General features: G+C 37.6%; 1 protein-coding gene across 1 annotated transcript in view; it reads left to right on the forward strand.

Moving 5' to 3' along the window:
- The window catches only part of PRDM6 (PR/SET domain 6), a 73,723-nt gene that overhangs the window by 29,046 nt on the left and 22,263 nt on the right, over nt 1-22,414 (forward strand). The window contains exon 4 of the mRNA XM_075078388.1: nt 19,733-19,860. Coding sequence (XP_074934489.1) covers nt 19,733-19,860 — 128 coding nt within the window. The remainder of the gene's footprint in view (nt 1-19,732; nt 19,861-22,414) is intronic.

Below are 22,414 nucleotides of genomic sequence, written 5' to 3' on the forward strand. Positions count from 1 at the left end.
CCCAAAGACCCAGTTTTGACAGCAATGATTTCTTCTCTGTTAAGAAAGAGATCTGCAAAGACCTCTGCCTTTGGAGAACTCAGAAGATATTCCAGTCCGCCACGGGACAAGGCTGTGGTGGCACAGGGCCTGCTGGGTGATCCAGTGTGGTGCCTTTGGAGAGAGCAGGTCAGCAAGGGGAGCCACAGCTGCACCTGGAAGCCCACCTACCCTCCCAGTTCAACCTGGTTCTGCCATGGAGTGATGGACTGTTTGGAGCCACTGTGACCTTTCATGTGGAAATTATGCTTTCCCTTGGCCCTTCTCCCAGTGGAGGGATGAGAGCCTCTGGTCTTAAGTAAGGCCTTTTTTCTCCTCCATCTAAGGTTGAAATAGTTAGCCTCACCAGGGTCCATTATTTTATGCCGTCATTTGCAACATCAAGATTTTGCTGCAGTGCAAGCAGTGGTATGCAACTATTGCCAGGTTCTAGACATACTCATATTTTTGCCACTTGCATATTATCTCAAGGCTTCCAGAGCATGACTCGAGGCATCCCAGCCAGTCAAGTCCTGAAATTAAAGTTGAGTGGAAGTGGCATGCTTTTAGGTTGTTTTTTTTTTTTACTGTTAAGCATGTGTCTGAAAAGCTTTCCCCACACAGTAGTTTTGTGAGCAGTATGACAAAAAGTGATTTTTTTTTTTTTTTTTTCTTTTTTTTGCTTTTGAGCTGCCCTGCTGGAATCATTTACTGGGAAGGAAAGGTCATTTTAGGGAAGCAGCTTTCAGCAACATTACAACCACAGTTCTCCTAAAAGCTGCTGTTGCTGCTGTTCACTGTACCAAAAAAAAAAAAAAAAAAAGTAACAAGAGAAAAAGAGAAAAACCAGGAAGTGTATTTTGGAAAGAAAGCTGAAAGGAACAAAAAAAAAAAAAAAGGAAACATGGGCAATATTCCTTACACTGTTTCTCCTGATTGGTTGACAGCATGCTTTCATAGTCCAGTCATAATGGAGGCTAAAAATTTTTAAGACTAATATAATGCTATGCATTTAATTATAAATATATTTATATTAAAAGGCTGTTGTTTTGCTAGTCAAAAATGCACTACAATAGTCACGCTCAAATGTTAAGGTGACAAAAATTGTTTATACAATTTTTTTTTCCTGAAGAGCATGAGAAACCAACCAATGGAAAAGCAGTACAAAAACAGCTCACTGTTTTGAGCACTAATCTCAGTGAACTCGATTTCACTCAGTGAAACCCAGGGTGTGGCAATTTATAGCAGATTGTATTTACACTCTCAGTCACTAACATTCGATATCAATAAGTTAAGTACCTGGTCTAAGTCAGTTAACCTTGCTTATAATGTATTGCCCTCTGATGGTGCCTGCTTCTCTCCTTTGTCTTCACAAGGACATTGGTTAATAGGGTTAGGTTATATACTTAACCTTAGTTGGTTAATATTATGTGAAATGAATCTTAACTTCAAGTCAGTAACAAACTTCATTTTATACTGGATGCGAACAAAGGAAATAATCAATAGTGCCCCAATTTTTATTATCAGTTTCCTCTATTGTAAATTCACTAAAGGCATGTTACCTTGCAGCCAAAGATGTGTTTACACCTCTGGGCAGATACAAGCCAACTAGTTTTAATCGAAGTAATTATTTCAGCCTTATAAAAAATGTAACTCCAACAATACTGAGCTTACCATGGGATGCAAAACTCACAGTAAAGCATGGTAAATAGCGTTAAGTACATTGCCCTGCTGTCGTGACCCAGATAGCTAATTTACACCTAGAGAACAGATTTGTCTCCATCAGTCCCAGGCGCTTTGATTGCAGTGTAGACACGCTCTAAATCGGTAAGATTTTAAATCTGCAGTTATACTTAATAGATAGGAAAGCACAACTGGACTGGTATCTTTTCCTATGCAATGCATGTGATACGTATACTAAAGCAAAACCTGCTTAATTTAAGCATTCTATGCTTTGCAAATGCAAAGCCACCAATATTTTTCTTGGATAACATTTGTTCCTGATTTTAGCCATCAGAAGGTCAGAAGTTCAAAATGACATGATGGAGTTTATCTATTTGTTTGGAAAAATGATCTGGTTATTGCCATAGCAAGCTATATTAAATTGTTTCGGTTGTATGATATAGGATTTTTATATTAATGCCATATTTTAAGTGTATTTGTAAAAAAGTTGAGCTTTGACTATTATAGTTCAGATCTGTGCAGTTTTATAATTGAGGCATTTACAAATTCATAGTTAAAATTGTTTTGGCAGGGACAAAACATAGATGCATTTTAAAAGAAAAAACTTTTGGATAATTACATCATGATGGATCTTTTAAATCCTGTTTATTTCTGCTCTCAAAGATATTAAATCAATACAAATCTCAAGACTGACTGTGTACAATATGTGAATGATGTATGTGGTGAGGTTTGGATTTTTTTCTCATTTATGTGCACATTATATGTAGACGTGCCATTAAAGTTGACAGCATTTAAGCTAAGTTGCAATGTTAATGGCATGGTTTACCTCAGGTGTAAAATGGGAATTACAATACATATCTTTTGTAATATTACAGATGAAAAGTGCTACAATAATTTCTTATAAGTGACGAAAGGTCTTCCTGCGCTTTCTCTCCCATCACCACAATCATTTAAATATCTGCCCAGTACATGCTTGCTGCTGGTTCTTATGGTACGGAATTTTAGAGGACTTACACCATACTTAAGAGATTGAAGCACAGACACAGTCTGTGCTGTGGAGCATGATGCCTTTTGACACTATTTGTGGTCCTTGCATGGAATTGTGTGTGTTAAGAGTTGCTCATGTCAGTATGATTTTGAGTCTGACCCAGGTCCTATTTACAACGTTAAGAACTTCATTAGAAGCAAGGGGCTTTTTTTAGTGTTCGTTGATTTTGAACACTGTTAGAGAAATCACATTTTAGATTGAGAAAATATGACACAAAAAATTACATTTAAGTGAGATGACTTTGAAATGTATCTACAATTGAACTATGTTATTGCTAATGATTTACCTGTAGTGACTGGAATTGATTATTTCATAGTCATAACAATAGTACTAGGACGACAGTAATCCCTCCTTCATTTTCACTAAATTTGATGTAATAGGTATATAAGTTCAGTTTCCTGAAATATGGAAAAAGTAGCAAAAAAGTTAATGACAACAGGAAATGTCATTTTCTTCTTTCAGGACTGCTAGACATTCTGTATAATACAGGATATCCTGTATATATAGTGAAGTCAAATATGAAAAGTATATAGGGTACACTCTTTTCTGTATTGTCATGGCAACTGATGCTTTTCCAAACATGCTGCAGCTTAAATTTCCAGCGATTCAGGAAAACAGCAACTGCATCTGGGCCTATTGCCTGTACAATTGGTCCAACACGTGACATTTGTTAAGCACGTACAAACTGTGCACCATGACTTTTTTGGCCAGCACTGTTCCAGATTTCACCTTCTTGCTACTTCACATTTCATGATGTGACTTCTGAAAGTAGTTACACGCTTTTTGGATGCTGTCGAGAAGATTATCGAAGATGCAGATGGGTATTAATAGGGATCAGTAAAGGTCACTGACCCAATCTATATCTCACTGTCAAGCAAAAGTTACTGGGTTTTTGTGAGCATTTATTGTCACCACGATGCCTCTTTTCTACATGCACACCACAAGGCCATATATCCCAGGATGCCATTCCTCCTGCATCTGCAGTGAGAGACCCCACCTTACATTTTGCTTTTCTATGTGCTGAACTTCCAGTGATATCAGTGGCAGTGTGAAGTACATAAAAACTGAAAAATATTTAGATATCACTGTTAAACACTGGAATCAGTGTAGAAGTGGACATTATTACAACAGTGAAAGTTCTGGGGACAAAGGACACACATCCATACTAAAAACAGGCTTCATTAGTCCTGCTCACTGAGCAACTGGCCTTTAAATTATGGAATGCTCCTGAATGTACCTCATTATTAAGCCTCTGGTAAGTGTCTTTTCCTCTCAGTCAGTTTGTTTATTCATCCTTGATTCCAAGGATTTGCTCAATTTTCTAGTAAGTATAATATATTTCCTATCCAGATGCCACATGGGATTACTAGACAATTTACTTATCTGGACAAAATAAATGTCTTTCCTTTGAAGCCTGGAGTAACTCACATCCTTCTCTGCTCTCTACTGGAGAACGAAGTCTTTGACAAAAAGAAGCAAAATCTTCCACAGTGACATACTATCATATTCTGTTGGTTGATCCTTGGTATTTTTTGACAGAATGAGTCAGCAGAGGCTAGAATCATAGTGCATTAACCTCTCCTGTCTCACTCTTCCTATACTCCCAGTTTCTTGGAGAGTTTTTAGACAAATTTGAACAGGCTAAGATGACAGTCCTGGGATTGCAGCAGCTGTTTGGGCTGTCTCAGTACAGTGTGTTATCTAAAGTTGGCCGTGATTCTGTAATAGCAGTGACTCCCTAATGCTACAGTACTTTTTCATCTTCTCCTCTCACCTTTTACTTTGATTTTTGGCTGAAAACATTAGCCTCTTTAGTTTACTGTTGTTAGGTGGAGTGAGTTCAAGATACTAAGCAACTAAGGGGTTTGAGTTTAGGAATGTTTTCAAAATAACTATAAAATATGAAATTTATGTTATCCACAATATGTTGGAGGTCAGTTCGCCCTCAAAACATAATGTCTGACAATTGTGCTTTCTTAGTGTGGGTTAGAAAAAGAATATAGTAGACTTAGGAAAACATCATAATTTAAGAAGTGACACATTTCAACAAAGACATAAAACTGTAGGCATTACAGAAAAGAAGCAAACCTTAGGAAACCATTACTTCATTAGGACAAATATTTTATGTCTTTTAAAAGACTCCTTATTAAAAAGGGTGAGTTCTAGGACATTCATGTTTGCATGAAATCATAAATCTGCCATTTGAGAACAAGAAGTGCTTCTTTCTATGGATAAATTGATTTTTATTACAGCTTCATCAAATTCTTCAAAAATAGTTAATCTGCGTGTATGGCTAAGAGTCAGCACACAGTTATTTTTAATATTCTCTCATCTTACAAGTATAGCGGTCAAGCCAGTTCGGAAAGTCAGCACTGTACAGTAAGTATGCAGTCTGTGAGGCATGAAAAAGAAGCTGAACAAGGGCTCGTTTCCTTGCAACTAGCAGGAACATGTTCCTCTTGAGGAACCACTTACATAAAATATACAAATGTAGTCTTTTATTTCCCACATTGCTTAGCTTCTCCCGCCTTTTCTGTAGTATGCCTTCCATTTCCCTTTGTCCTCAAATGTATGGGCTAATACATGCATATGACTTAAAGTTACCTACCTCCCCAATGGACTGGAAGCCAGGGAACAGTAGCTGGTCAAGAAAGGGATTAGATTTTAAGTTGTCTGCATGTAGATTCAGGGTTCTTTTTCTCCATGAATGGGAGGGAACTGGTAGAGGTCTGCACCCCACTGGGAAACCCAAGGCTTTTCTCTTCGGGGAGAGGGAAAGTGGGGCAGTTCCTGCTTAGCTTAGGAAAGCTGTGCATTCCCTATTAATCTTTTTGTATTTGAGCAGAAAATTTCTGTGATTATGCATAAAGCAGAAAGAGACAGGAAAGGAGTGGGAAAGGTTACACTTTCATCATGTTTTCTGCGTCTCCCAATTCATTTAGCCTTATCTGTGCCTGTTAGATTGCAAGCTCTTAGGTGCCATGACTGTTTTTATGTATGCCTTTAATAGCCTATCACTGGTGTGCAACAGATAACTAGTTACAAATTGTTGGGGTTTTCCAAGGAAATCTATTATTTTTTCAGGGAATGCTGTGAAACTAAAACTGTTTGCATAAAATGTCAGTTTCAGGGAAACTTCTGCTGAATAAAACTTTGGGGAAAATGGTTCAAAATAATCTAAACATGTTGTTCTTATATTTTCTAAACAGAAAGTTAATTTCTCAGTTCAGAACTCCTTTCAGTTTTAAAGCTCAGTAAGCTTATAATGAAGCATTTTATTATAGTTTATAAATTCCTGAAATAATCCAAATGACTTTTTTTTAAAAAAAATCTTGCTCCAAAACATTTTCTTCTTGTTACTGCTTTTCAAACTTTGTGAGGTTTTGGCTATATTCTGTAAAATAATTTTGCATGCAGGTCTGCTAAATAGTGATTAATTTCCCCCTTTGTATTAAACTTTAAGGATAGTGTGAAAATAATCAAAATAAGAACTGGTTTATTTTGCTTCGGTTTTAGAACTTAGACTTGGGGAAAAATGAAACTAATTTTGGATGAATCATTTTCCTGTTAAAATTTTTGACATAGTTTATAATCACTGGTTCTAGTTAATTCACCTGCATTGAGTTCCTTTGTAAAAAAGTCAACATTTAAGGTGAGTACACTTGTCAAACTACTCTCTTATTTCTGTAATATACCTGCTGTGTCTTTGTTAGTCTATGTAAGTGTTCTAAATATTTTCACTTAAAACTATTTTGGACCCAAAAAATGCCTTTTCACCAAAAATTGTTTTGGCACAGAGAGCAGAGTTGAGAAAGGCTGGAAGGATAATGGAATAGAGAAAGATGAACACACACCTATGCAGTCAGTCCTTGGTTTTCACTCTAGTGAGGCATTCTTGGGTGGTTTTCTGCTGCCTTGATAGAATGAGCGATGGAAAAAAGGAGAATAATGAGACAATGGCTGTTGGGAGAGTAGAGGGAAGTAAAGAGAATTTTGAATAACACTGGTTGGATATAGAAGAGAAAGTTGGAATTAATGGTAAGAAAAATGTTTCTTAATCTAATTAGAAATAAAGACAGAGAAGAACCGTAATGGCATAAATTATGTTCTTGCAACAAGGTGTTATACAGCCATGGAGCAGCATAACACATAGATCCAAATGTAACCATTTATAGAGCATATATCTGTGTTGTATGTAATTTTAAGAGTGGCAGTGTTTGATTCATTCCAGGAACAAGGAAATATGCCTTCTCTTAAATTGCCAACACTGTTTCTGTCAGCATCTCCGTGTTGCTTGGACATCTCTAGTCCCAGTACTGTCTTTGTTAGATACCAGATAGTTTCTGAGAACTGACTGAAGCCCTGCAGAATGTAGCCTGGCTCCATGCTAGCCTCTTGGAGAGAGGCTAATTTATATTTATTTGTGACTCTCTATTGTTCTACAATTTTAAAAACTGAGTTCACGAGTTATATGTGATGCAAATGGAGAGCAGGCTACAGGTTTACTGCTTATTTCTAGATCAAACCTTTCTGGACTATTCTTTTTCTTGGTTTGACTATAGAGTGTAGATACCTAAAGGGGAAATGCTTGATTTTTATTATCATCCATGCAACTTTCCAAAGTAAGTGCTTCCATTGAGGGTCTCAGTCAGGTTTTAATTTTCACAGTGTGACGAGTACATGAGCAGTTACTCACTCAGATTTGCTGGTCATAGTCTGAGATTAATTACAAAACATAGGTTTGCAACAGTGAACGTGCCAAAACCTATCAAACATTGATCCTTTTCCATGTCAGCAAATATGGAGATAAAAAGGATGAAGGAAAGCTTTAGATGAAGAGCGGTTGGAACCTATTGTGTTTCATCCACCTCAATAGATAGGCAAAACATTGTAATGCTGAGTCCACCCTTTATTTAGAGTATACACAATTCGTGACAGTGGTTTTTATAACTCTAAAAATTACACTTAATAAATATGAGAAGATACAGGTTTTCTTGATTACTTAAACCTAAATGTTTATTCAAGCTTTCATGAGAAGTTTGTCTTAATTTAAACAGAGCTAGGGCTGCTGAACGGATGCCATTTTTTTGATGTGGACTCAATACACATGAAACAAGTTTTAATAACATCCACACTCATTTAACTGGTAGATGTATTCTACAGAGATTTTGCTTTAGCATGGTTTGCCTACTGCAATCAGAATGAAACTGAAGTCGACTTTTCGTAGGTAGATTGTATTTAAAGGTTTCATCCTTCATTTCATGTAATAAAATGATTGCTGGCTTTAATTAAAAAAATCAGAAGAAACATGTGTAAATATTGGTGCTGTAGTTCAGAGCAATGAAGTATTACTTGTATTTTCCCTTTTGGTGTTGATGTTATGTAGAAGTTGGAGACACTAACACATTGTGGATATTGCTGCTGAGAAGGAGAAGGGAAAAAGATAGGCTTGAAACACAGCCTGTGAGATGGCATAAAGCCAACGCACTGAAAAATGGCAAACGTCACATTTAACAGCTGGACGCAGAAATATTTCTCTTTAATTTGGAAGGAGAAAATTTTTTTCACAGCAGGGCACTCTCAAAAGAGCACAACATCAAAGAGGGTGGGTCTCCCCAGTCAAACATCATCTGGCTCCAGTGATGGAGCAAAATGAATGAACTGTCAGGACTTTTTTCCAGTGTGTATGTTTTTGCCAAGTGAAAAGTAAAAGGTTCAGTGGCTTGTACTGATCACAGACCAAATCCTGATAATGGAAAGCTGATTCCCTAAAGTCTTCCTCTGATCAGCTGACAGGCAATGTCTGAAGAAGACCCCAGATTGATTGATGGTCCACTTTGTATTGATGGCCCCTGCCACCCTTAGAGATAAGTGAGATATGCCAAATGCTTAAGAGCTCTGGAGGGCTCCTGTGATTGTGACTCAAGCAATGTTCTAATCTAACGTTATAATCCTCACAGAAACAAACTCTCTTCCAAAGAAACTTAACATGATACTTACCAATACCAGACCTGTACTCTGGCAAGCAAAAAATCCATTTCAAATTCGCCCCCATGTGTCCACTAGCAACACCAGCACTACTCCTTAAGGCACCCTTTTCATCCGCTTCTTGACGCTGACTTCAGCCCCGAAGCAGATGTAAACTAACCATCACCATGCTGGTTTTCTGAAAATGCTATAACCTAATGAATTTGAAGGAATAATACAGCACAGGCATTTTTTTTTCAATATAAAAACATGGCGACACAGTTTGTACAGCCATTACTCATTTGTTTTATGAGGAATCTCAGGCACAGTTTATCAAATACTTTATTACTTGACCTTTTAATCATCATCTGGGGAACTTAACATTCCAGACATTCCAAAATATTAAAAACTAAAAATATCAGTGTGCCTTATTATTTAAAACACACAGAGGAATCAAGTATATTTTCTAAAATATGCCATTTTTACTGAAATTACTTCTTTATGGTGAGCCTTAATGAGACATTTTAAAAAGGATTGAAAGAATTATCTGTGAAGTCTCTACCGTAGTAGTAAATGGGTGCTCTGCTGAGATAGATGTTCTATACATACACTGTAAAGAGAGTTCCCACCTACGAACTCAGAGTGAAGGTAAACAAATGATGCACAAAAAAAAGAGTATCAAAATTCCTGTTTTCTATGGCCACAGGATCAAGACATAGGGTTTAAGTATTTGCTATAAGTCATGTGAAAACCTTTTTTCAGAGCAGAAGCTGAACCCAAGCATCTGCAGAGCAATTCCAGTGTCTAAACAGAGTTGCTTAATGCCATTTTAAATCCTGGAAAGTATCTAAGACATACAGACAGGGCTGACAGGTGAGGCACAGAATTTAGGCAGATCTGCCTGCCTTCTGGAGCAGCCACTGGAGGCTCAGTGGGATACCCAGGGCCATCAGAAACACTACTGGAAACTTAAGACACCTGAGTATAACACTTTGCATGCTAGTCTAGTACCAAGCCCTTATCAGTGGGTCACAACCATTACACTAGGCAACAATGCTTTTGTGAGAACAAAGTAATGTTCTTGATATTGCTTGAAAGTGAGGTTACTTGCAGACAGGCTTTCATTTCAGAGGGTTATTTTTTTTTAATATGTAACTAATTTCTGAATTAGGGTGTTTTGGTTTTTTTTCCAGTCCCTTTTTTCTCATGGAATGCCCATGAACCATGAGTCAGGAATTTCAAAGTGAAGATGGTGGAGGCCTTCACTATCTTGTGAGCTGATGAGCTGATCTCCAGAGAGTCAATCCAACCTCACTGATTCCATGATTCCCTGAAATCCCCCTGAAATGAATCCATAGCCTCTCATGGCACATGTAAAGGAAATAGAAGAATTCCCTGTTTCAATACAAGAAGTCTTGCTTAGAAAGTTAGAGCAAATTGTAGCTGCTTTTACCTGCCGAAAAAGCAGACAGGCACGTAGGTTTCCAAAGTATCCAAGTAAGCAGGAACTTGACTCCCATTGGCTACAGCAGCAGTTTTAAACCTAACTTGCTAAAGGATTTTTGCCAGTTTTACTGCAGGATTGACAGTGTCTCTAGGAGCTCTGTGCTGCAGAATATAAGTACCTTTCTAAACCAGTTCTTAAAATGCCTAGGGGTATATAGTGCTGGAGCTTTAAAAAAATTGTAAAGGTAAAAAAAAGAATGAGAAGCCCCAGGTGCTTCAAACTGAAAACAAAAAATCCCCCTTATCTAGAAGGCTTCCTTTACAGAATGATAGCTGTGCCATATTGCCTGTGTGCCATACTTTAATATATCTGAAAGTATCACTAAACATTGAGGCTGGGATTTTTAAGTCTAAAATCTGCTACCTTCCTGGAAGTGCTAATTCACACATAGACACGGTTTCATGCACAAAGCTATGAAAACACAGTTTGAAACCATGCTTTGAAAATGTACTCAGCAGAAATTACAGGAGTGAGGGATCAAAACCTGTTCTCTCCTTGTGCCATCAGATTCCTCTTGGCCAGTAGTAAGGTTAGCCCTGAGTCGTATTTGAACAACAGACCATCTTTGCTCTCCCTGCAACTACCTTCCTTCTCACATATTAGAATCAGGGCAATTTAGAATGATTTCCGTTTATGAGTGTCTTCGGGTCCTGAGTGATTTCTCTTAAGGTCACCGAGTTATCAGTAAGTCACCTTAGGAGCTATGTACGCACTCACTTGTTTCAGATGCATTGCCTAGCTTGATGCTGAGTGATGAAATCTGCCAAAACTTGTTTTTGTAAATGCTGCTTTGGAGTACTGTCCTCTGTCACATTATGTTTGTGGTTAGCTATTTTGCCGTTTTAATTCTTTGTCCATCTGGATGGGTGTATTGACTATATGGAAATAGGCTGAACGAACATCTCAGCTGAATGACAGAGGAACCCTCTGGAATACTTGGTTGCTTGTAAAAAATGAGAAAATATGAAACAAACAGTTTTTAATATTATTTTGCAATGTCTAAAGGTTTTGAGAAGCTGCAAGAAATGGCCAAAGCTCTGTCATTACCTTGCAAAGGAACCAGTCATGTTTGCAGAGGCGCCAGGGGCAACAAAGATCATTATAACTCTCTTGATTGAACTCAGAGGTTCATAGGAGCTTTATTATTGAGTGAATTCAGTGAGGCTTCCCAGATGAGTGAGGGTTTTCAGCAGCAGGCCCTTAAAACGTTCTTGTAAGTCCCTCCCTGATACATATATTGGGCTATGCATCTAGTAGCCAACTGTTGTGATAGTCTTCTGTTTGGGTTATTTCACCTTTGATCATTTGCCTCTCTGTTTTTAAACTGTCTTTTCCTCATTAGTCTGGTTTTTTTCCTGGTGTCTTTGGATTCGGAGCCTAGATTAGCAACCCTTTTTCTCTTTGTGCTCTGTGTCCCGCACAAATGAGGCTGCAGAGGACAACTTCAGTCTGTTGCCTCCCCATGGTCTTCTCCTACCAGGGCTGCACGGGAGTGCAGTGCAGTGAGCAGGGTGGAAATACCAATGCCAAGCAAAAATGTCTCCATTGCAGAATGGCACATGGCTGGAGTACCACTGCTTTTTCTGTCCTATCACTGGACCTGTCAGGAGAGTGCAAAAGCACACACTGAGGCCATGTTACATCAGTGGATACTACAAGAGCATCGGTCCTTTACAGCCCTGTTTGCGTGTGTGCAAGTATCCAGCTTCATGTGTGTTTTTTCTGCTCTGCATCTTCCCCTTTTTGCTCTGTTTTTGAGTAACACTGGTTCTGTGTTATGTGTAATTCTTCCCTATTCCAGGACCTCCATGGGCTAGTGTCAAAACAAACCTTTGAGACTTGACTTAAAAAAAAATAATTTAATGAAGTCCACATAATCAGCAGGGCACTGCTCTCATGACACTTTCTGGAACAAGGCCCCAGTCCTCCAGCCGCTTACACAGATGCTTGATTTCACACACGAGTAGTCCCATTGAGATCAATGGGACTACAACATGTGCATAAGTGTTTGCTGGACTGGGGTCTAAGTGAGAGATGAAGCCTTTCACCTAGCACAGACAGTTCAAAACAATGTTTATAGTTTCATATGCTATAATCCTTTGAGAAACATTAAAACTAAATAGCTTTTAATATTAGTTGGCAAGTATTCTCTTTTATAAAATTTGCTAGATGATGCCTGCTAGATTAAAGAGAAGAAACATTAAGCAGATATTACAAGATGTACACTCCATATCAGATATGGCTAATAGTAGAAAATTGCTTTGAATAGTGTGAGCAGTTAAAGACCATTGGCTGTCAGGATATATTTCTGTACATTTTCACAGAGGTGTTGCATCCCAGGAATATTATCGCCAAGAAATGCTGGAGAACATTTTAGTCTGATTTTAACCCGTGAGGCCTCCTAAACTTTCTCCTTGCTCACTTATTTCAGATTTCTCTTCTGTTAATAGTTTGTAGAAGTTCAGAATACTTCAGTGCAGTTAAAAACATTTGGAAATCTTCATGCGAATTCAAAGTATAAAGAAATTGACACCATTTTGCATGTAATACAAAAACTGCAAAAGCAAAAATAATTTTTTTAAATGAACTATTGCATTTTCTGCATGGTAACAAAGCATTATCCAGTTATTTAAAAAATAGAAGCTTTAAGTAAGTAAGTAGATATTGACATAGATTTATTTTGCATACATGTAAAGACTGTGGTTAACTAGCTTTCACTAACTACATAATAATAAAAACAAAGCGTTCTTATTTCGTCATAAGCCAACAAGCTTAGATGTTATCTGTAGCATATCCATATTTCTAATTCTGATTTTAATTCTGATATATGCCCATAAAGGATCTGAAGGCATATTTTAAGTGGCAGCACAAATCAGTTAGTCTTATCAAGCAACAGTGGAGTATATGAGAAGGATTTATAACTAACATCTTTCTGAAATAATGTCCATACAGCTGAATAGGGAACCTGTCCAAATGTTTCCACTTACAGCAAAATGAGGTTGCTGACATGTATGCTGCTATGTTTTCATACCAGTTTTATACATGTAGTTGATTATTACAGATTCAATAATATTTATTAGGTGTCAAAGTTAGAGTTATCGCAATGTGATGAATAGACATTTCTTTATACTGGCTAAGAATAATTTGCCTGTCTACTGTGTAGGTAGTATAAAAGATAGTATGCCATTTACAAAGTATTTCAATGTTTGAGATTTGGTCTTTGTAAAGGATGTAACTATATAATATTATTATCTATCAACATCAATGTTTCTTCTTAGTTAAGCTATATTTGGACACTTTTCCATGTGTTGCGGTTTGCTTCTGAGTTTCATTATATCTTATACTTTCTTTTATATAGACAGACTAAGAGTTGTTCTTAAAATGTTTGCTAGACGTGGTCACCAAGCTAGTGAATGAAGGGAGAAAGATGTGATGGCTAAATGCATGACTGTTTCTACAGAGCTTTCTCATTCAGTGTGTAACAGGGAGAAAATGCATATTCAGAAGGGCCATCCTCCTCTAAATCAGATGCCAACTCCTAATATTAAAGGTGTTTAAATTCTAAAACCATTCGTTCTTCAAACAGTTGTTATCATCATATATGAACCCAGCTGTAGTCTGATTTTCAGCCTAAACTATGGTCCTTAAATTTAATTTATTCAGGGAATTTTGTCAGTTTCTCCTCTCTTTCAGTTCCTGAAGTAATCTTCTGAATGTTTCAGACTTTCTAGATAATTAGATCCTTTGGCAGCGTGTTGATTTCAAAGGGAGCTAGGCACCAATGTACTACACAGAATCCAAACTAAATGAGTAAGTTATCAAGTCATGCATACAATCCAGTTTGCTTTCAGTTTGACATGATTAGAAACTCTAACAAATAATTAATGTATACATTTCATAATAAACACTAGTGCCCATTGGCATTTTGCTCAACAATCACTGCATTAGGCAAGTCAAATCACTGAATTTTACTGTGCGTTTACCTATGTGAGTCTTAAGAGCTTTTCAGAAAAGTGGCTCTTTGCTATTTCCTATTTAATCTGTTTTACAGAACTAACTTTCCTTGTCATTTGTTAAGATGGCCGTAGAGCTCTGTCCTACCAGTAACGTCACTGAACATTCTCCCTCAGTCTATGAAATCATAGGAATAGTCACCTTTAGTTATGGTACTAATTTATTCCAGGGGATTGATACAATGTGGCAAAGAAAAAAAAAAAAAAAAAAAGAAGTGGCAGTTTCCTTCAAAGGAAGTAATCAAATAGTGGAACCAGCCCAAAAAGGACCATAGCACACACACAAAACCTGGGCCTTTTTGCCTGTAGCTTTTTTCTCCAAATGTCCAAATGAACAAATGGACAGAGAAACACAGCCTGAGTGGCTGAAGAGTTATGGGCCCTAGGGAGGAAACTGGACTCCAAGGTTTAGGATGCATCAGAAAGATTACGTTCAAGGCAGTGGGTCTAGCTGACTCTGGCAATGGGGCACGAGCAGGGCTGCTCTCTAGTGTCAAGAATAGGCTTTATAGGTCCAGTCTCAGAATGTAATCTTCCATAACTGCACACCTTTTACAGACTTGTCACCTAAGTACCCAGGCTTATCAAACATTGCTCTTTTTGGCATCGTTTTAAACTGCTGTTTGGGATACAGTCACATGCAGAGGATGTTGTAATGTTGTTATTTCAAAAGCCAGGTCTCACAGTAGTGAGGTTTGTGTAGTGTGGACATTGTCTAGTTTTGATGTCCAAGCCAGTGAAGGAAGAAGCTTTCAGTGTTGCTGTGGCTTGCAGGTGCATACACTGTTATAGAAAGAATATAACTTGTATGGATGCTGCCATATCTAACATGTCAGTCTGTTTCATCAGACTGTTACAACTTTTCCTCTGTATTTCCAGTAGTTCAGAGTACATCCATGGCTTTTAACCACACGGCTAGTCATTTATGAAATGTATGTGCTCATCAAAAGTACTCCTTTCTATCTTGGCTTTTCCCACCGAAGTCAAGGATAGAGCTTCTTGTGTGAGAAGGCTAATGCTGAGTGATTTGAAAGTCCTATGACCTTATGCATGTGATGTCAATGAGAATAGCAGTGAACAGCAAAAAGCAAGATTCTCTACTAATGATAAGAATTAATTCTTGCATGTTTTGTGGTTTTCTTCACATCTCTTTTGATGTCTTGCAACATAAAAAAATGATTCTAATAGCTACTTTTACAATACAAATGTACATGCAAAGAAAAATTCCACTTTCGGGACCAGTCTTTTGTCCCTCTGCCTGCAAGGAAAATGAGAGGTCAATTAAATTGTATGCTAATACCTTCATTATTTGACTAAATGGGAAAATAAAATGCAGGCAGAATTTCAGATGGCAATCCTTTAGCAGGCCATGGAAAGAGAACAAAGGAAAGGAAGACAGAGAGGAAACATGTCCAATGAACTAGCCATTTTTGCTCTCCCTGTCTCTTTCGTGAAATTGTTTTTAATTGCTTCATAGCTTGACTTCTCTGCAGCTGTGCTATTATATTTGAGCTCCTTTATTCTAAAATTCTGTGGCTTCTATACCAGAAACTGGCACAAAAGTCTTCAGCACTGGAATTACATTTGCCCCCATCTATCCAAGTGAGCAATACTATGTCAGTACTGGAGTAATTGAGAGTTCTCAGAGGGCTCTTTAGTGCTCTGCCTTATCTCTTATACTACTTAAATCTTACATAGTCCTACCTAGACTTGGTATGTTGCCAGAGTGACAGATGTTCCAGCAACTACTGTTTATTTTACTTAGTAATAGTCCTTCATAGATTTTAGAGAATCACTTATATGAGATGCTTTTTGCTTTGGAAACAATATTATTATCGCTATTATGTGTTGCTAGCATCATTGTAGTTATACCTACACCCTCCAAATAATTACCAATAACCAATACAACAAGTAATAAATCAGTCCTTCATACTTGATTTATATTTGCATCCCACTACAAGATGAACTTGACCGGTATCAGTACACTGGCTTCCTACCTGCTTTTTCCCATATTCGCCAGTTGGAATCCATGTGTAGGTCACAAGGAATATCAGTGGTGCCCTGTAAGAAATTTTATCGTATATCTCATACCTTTCTGTATTTATGTCTTGATTACTGAATAAACTGGTGTTTATAAGGGAAGCAGTATAAAAAATGGAAAAGATAAGACTTGACTTGTGCTGCTTTCACTTTGGACTTACTTAGAAAATGAAGCTGTTTCTGTTGTACTCTGAAGCCAAAGGATGAAATTTGTAGAATAATAATATGCTTCACATTCTGAGTCTCTTGATATGTAATATGCCAGTAAACTACCAGTAAACAATCAAAAGCCTATTAAGAAGTTAATTAATTATATGAGAACTACTAAGGAGGAACACAAGGCATGTCAAATAAGGTGAGTGCAGTCCTCTTCTATCAGACTCTGGTCTCTGCCAGTAGTCTGCTGCACTCCTCAGAATTGGAACAGACCATAAAAAGAAATCTTAAAGCTTTGGAACACTTAAGTAAAAAGAAAACCCTCCTTAAAACTTAGCAAAACCAACAGTTAACAAGTACTTCGGGTCAGAAGAGGCAAAAGATACAATAAGCAGTTTAGGTAACACTTCCAAGTGTAATCAAAGTAGAAAAATGAAATAACTAATTTTGTTTCCACCATTTAGATCGATGACTGTTGTGAAACACAGAAAAAAAAAAGCATTCTCCATAGGGAGTTGGAGAAATGGTATTTTATTTTGCCATAAGGCTCTTGCAATGTCTTAAAAGTTATGCCAGCATAGGTAGATGTAGTGATCTAGTGAGGTAGTAAAAGATTTTCAGTAAAATCCATTTATCACAGGATTCTGCTGTAGTTTTTTTAATAGATACTGTGAGTGTTTAAGTGCATATGCATGTGTAATACAGACACAGGCAAATATGTATATCCATATAGTTTGCTGTAACATCTGGTTTCACAACTTTGCTAAAGATTTGCCTTTCCTTTGTTATAGCAGGTCATGGTTTGCTCCCTCATGATGGTTTCTGCAGGTAATTATAGTGGTTGCCAGATTTAGGCAACTGTAAAATGACTGAGAACTGGTGCAGGATGATGATATGAATAATGATAACCATATCAGTTAAGTTTTTTTCAGATTTTAACCTGTATTATGCAATTTGACAATAATCAGATACAATTCAGTGTTGCTATTTCCCTTCCAAGTTTGGGGTTTCTGCCTCCTTACAGCTGGGTTTTCATTCCTGTAAGAACACAGATAAGAATGCTGTGGGATGGATTCTGACTACGCACCTTTATTTGCAATGTCAGTAATATCCCCCTAGGAAAGGGGAGCATAGTGGCACTGATACATCAGTACCTGCAAGAATAAAGCATTTGAAAATATTTAGTCTTGCTTGTAGAGCAGTCCTTTCTACTCTAGGCCAAGGCCTGAGAAAGCTCCAGTCCTGCATTTTCATGGCAGGTTTTAACTTCTCATATCAGCTTATGACTGTCCATATACACAAAGCTCTGAGTGTGTCCCTGTGTGTCCAGGTACAGCTGTCAGTACCGCTTATGGCTATCTTCTTTGTCTTCCCTGTTTCATATAGTCTGGGGATTAGGAAGCTATCAGCTTTTTATTTATGGGGATTGTTTTTGCCTCACATTAAGCTATATATTGTAATGTTAGTAAGCATCATGTAAGTGAATAGATAATAAACACTGTGCTGAGGCCGTTTGGACATATATTGCTAAAATGGTTCCAGCTAAGCACTGTTGGTCATTAATTTTTCCCTCTTTTCCTTTTTGTAGGCTGATTTCTTGTAAAACTTTTCCATTTCCATTACAGTTGTTTATTGTTTAACATGTTTTGCTCATATATTCAACATACATTAACATGTTTACGTAAGAATAGGTCCTTGCTGATAACCAACAAGCTACCATATATAAAAACCCCCTGAAATCCCCGGTATTGGAGTATTCATTTGCTTCTGAGGACTCATGATTTCTCTGACTTTATGCCACCACTCAGTGTGTGTTGGGGTAGCATCTTGTTTTTCGAACCCAGGAGCACCTGGCAAGATTCCACCTGGTCCTTGTCACAGGCACTTGGGAACTAACAATAAGGATCTCTGTAGACACTTGATTTCCCTGTCTCTCATGCTCTAGTAATGGATATATTACTCCTGATTACTCCAAGTCCCACTTGGTCAAAAGCAAAAGCAAGGCTGGCTCCTGAATTTGAGACCCTCAAGTGGTGGATTAAAGAGCTAGATTATGATTCCTGTGTATGTTTTTCTGTGCATTGTAGGAAACACTCTTTTAATAAATCAGAAATGTTTAATATAGTCACATATTTTTGGAGATTATCCTCTAGATACTGAAACAGAAATGCAAGATTTTTAATTCGCTTGCTCTAGTAATGTTCAATTCAACGCAGTAAATGTGCTTCCTTTTTAATTAGCATAATTAGTACTTTCAAGAAGACATCAATTTAGGTTTATATAATTTCAAAAGGGATAACATTTTTGGGGTAGGATTATTAAAGAAGATGGTGTCTGTGGAGGGGCTGAATCTGATAATCTTTTAATATACCCTTAAATATCTGAATATCAAGTTTGCTTCAGATAAGCACCTAACTGTTCAGACCCATTTCTGAAGTATAACAAAGTAATTTTGTAACAGGTAAAAGTCTTGTGAGACCATGTGGATTTACTAGGATTAGCACTTCTTAGGTATCATCTTTCAAGCAGTCAGAAGGGCAAGTGTGCATGAAACATGTATCTTTTAATTTCAGAGCCTCCAGAGCAGTTTTATTCTTTGACTTAAGGGGGAGCATCCTGTGCCGAATAGAGACTTTTTTTTTTTAAAAAAAATTACTTTAACTGGTTCTCATGTCCTTAGCAGGGATGTCATGTGTAGGAAAACCATGATTCCCTCATGACTGATTTCTCATTTACTACTTCAAAAAATTACATGTCTCATGGGAGATTCTAAAGGCATCTTCCACTCTCTTTTTCCTTCTAGTCTCATTTGTTTTGGTATTATGAATCCTACAACTCCCTAATGTATCATGTGAGGTTGCTGAAGTACATGCTCTTGCTGCAGCTGAGATGTGAAGGAAGGGATACTTGTTTAGGGATTACTACTGCCCCTTGCTCAGATGTTCCAGCCGTTTCAATGCAGGCTTTACATCCAGATTTTCTTGTTTATCTGGCAGTTCATTGTTTAAGGCCAGCCTGTCAAAATAGGTTAAATATTCTTTGGGAAACATGGTCACATCTTTGAGACACCACAAATATGTTTAATACAAAAAGATTGGCTTGATAAAAGAAACATGATAAGCTTGCATCCCCCAAAATACTTTTCTGCTGTTCCGTGTAGATTTCTAAGAGCATCAGTATGCAATGACAAATCCCAAGGCAATAAATTCCTGGAAAAGGCACAGAGAGACACCAGCAAAGCAGTGAAAATGATTGCTGATGATTTGTTCTAACTACTTGACCTTGTGACATCTCCTTCAGATATATGACCAAGATGGGACACTGCAGCACTTTATTGATGGTGGAGAACCCAGTAAGTCAAGCTGGATGAGGTATATCCGATGTGCAAGGCACTGCGGGGAACAGAACTTAACAGTGGTTCAGTACAGGTAAAGTATGTTTTGATTTACTCAATGCAATAAAATTAAAATATTTTTAGTGAAAAATCAGACTGTAACTGTTACCAGTACTGCTGCCTTTGATTGCAAACACTGTAGGAGGGCTTTTGCAAATGTGCTCATTCGGGGCAATACAAAAGCTGCAGGGTGTAGTGAGGGTGGGTTTAACTTTGGTTGCCCTGAGCTGAGGCTGCTGTAGTAAACATGCTAGACCTGGAGCTCCTGGGAACAAGTACAGTCCTGTGTCACTCGTGTGACCACCACATCACCCTCTGAATGTTTCCGAATGGTCTGATCAGAAGCAAGCCAACACAAGCAATCTTCCGCCCTTTATAAAGCTGCACGTGTTAGAGGAAGGGCAAAAATGGTGGGAGAGGAGTTCTGAACCCAAAGACTTTCTGAGAGTCATTCATGAGACACGTACACACCTAAAGCTTATATGTTGAGTGCACCTGCTAGCCAAGATTGCTAGTGCTTTTACCTCTTATGTCACTGGCTTGAGAAGGTCAAAATGTGAAGAAAAATGTAAAGAAATTATGGTGCATTTTACTTTGTACTCGCAAACAGCTCCAGAAAACCCAGACAACGCATTACATAAATACATGATCTCAGCTATAAACAAACCTTTTGCCTCAGAATCAGAAGCAACTGCTTGGCCTTATTAAACGTGGTAGGAAGCACATCAAAGAATGGCCCGGGCTTGCCAGTCGCAGCGAGCAATCCCGATTTTGGCGAGTTGCTTTACAGAGCGGAGTTTCTTTTCCTTAGGAAGAATCTTAAGCTTATTTAAAGTACCTTTAAAATTAAAAATAAAACATACAAAAGCAAGCTAAAATGAAATATATATAAAGTTTGATTTTCCCATAGGGTTCCAATTTAACAATGGTAAAATTGTTCAATTCCATTTTCAGCTTTTTTATTCTCTGGCCAGTTGACTAAATAATGCTGTAGTTAAAAAAATAACAATCCTATTTATACATTACAAATCTTTTATTATACCCTTAAATATCTGATATCTATAGCTAAAATCCCATCAGATTTTAAATAAACACACTGGATAATGAATAAAGATCACTGTGATGAAAGAGTATTTTTGTAGGTATCTCGTGAACTATTTCTCAGTGTGGTGGTGTGTGCATGCACATATATATAAAAATAAGAAAAAATATATATGTGTGTACATATATATAGATGACAAACCTAAATGAAAAGCAAGCATGAGAAAGTCATTACACATCTGTCAATATTAAGTGGATTTTACAACTCTCCTTTCATGATGGAGTTTTTACTTAGAGTTCCCTCTGTTGATCTGTTTTCGATTACTTCAGATCTTTATAAAATGAACTACAAAAACACAATTTAAAAAACTGGCATCCATCACCAGTGACTGCATCCAAGTGTAAGAAAATAGAAAAGTTGGACACTGAAAAACCGGCCTAATTTTTATTGTACATGGACGTCCTCCTCACAGAAAGTCAGCTGGTTTAAATTCGTTCTGTTATGATTTGTAATATCTAAATGGAATTTTCTTCAAAGTGCTCTTGATTGATTGACCCTTAGCTGAACGTTTTGTTTTTATTTTGAGGCTGACAATAATGTTTGTTGGCATGTGTTCTGCTTCAACTGCGTTGGGACGCCATGAAGCTATCTTTATGAGTCATCCAACCACAATACTAAATACATGTCAGCAAAGGAAATATTATCCAAAAAGGGAAAAATCCCTTTGATGTACTTCAGCATGCAGAGATTTCTGCGAGTTTTGGAAGCTCTGCACGCTTGTAAGGGACGGTGTACGCTTACACTTTTTTTTCCCTGCCTACTCCAAGCCTCACAGACCACCCATTGCTCAAAAACAGTTCTGCTCTTTCAGCGGCAAAGTGTGTCATTTGGTTTTAGCACATTCATTTGCCGGGCTGCTGTGTTTATGTTAAGGGAAGCCAAACTGAGAGATGAAATGTTACAAGGGTGAAGTACAAAGTAGACTCAATTTTTCTCAAGTTAGGGATGCTGGTAATTTATAGCGTGGCTCCGATTTTCATTTTAATGTAACCGTGGAAAGAATTAATGAAAGGCACAGCTCTGGGGAGAAAGAGAGGGAGAAGAGGAGAGGAGGAGGAGGAGAGGGGGAGACACAAAGGGGAGAGTTTTTGTCAGATATTCATAGAAGGGTAAGAAAACCGTTCTGCTTAGCTAGCAGTGCCCTCCTGAGACAGGGTGGCAGTAAGCGAGGAAAATAACAAGATAAATGAAATTTTTGCAGCTGCTAGTAAAATATTGAGAATCTGCACTTTTTTATTGATCTTTATGATCCTGTTGCCAAGAGCCACTTTGCGGTGACAAAATATGTTGACAAGTGCATATCTCACTGCCATGAAAAATGTGGTAAAGGATTCTCCTTATGTCTGCAGTGTTATACAAAGAACAAATTGCATTGCTACAGCCAATTCTTTACAGAAAGTCTAAATTTAAGGCCTACCAAGCCTAAACACTTTTATCTTGAACTTCAGGCTAATGTTTGTAGCAATTCTTCACTCAGAAAACTGGT

The sequence above is a fragment of the Phalacrocorax aristotelis genome, chromosome Z, assembly GCF_949628215.1.
Source record: "Phalacrocorax aristotelis chromosome Z, bGulAri2.1, whole genome shotgun sequence".
NCBI lineage: Eukaryota > Metazoa > Chordata > Aves > Suliformes > Phalacrocoracidae > Phalacrocorax > Phalacrocorax aristotelis.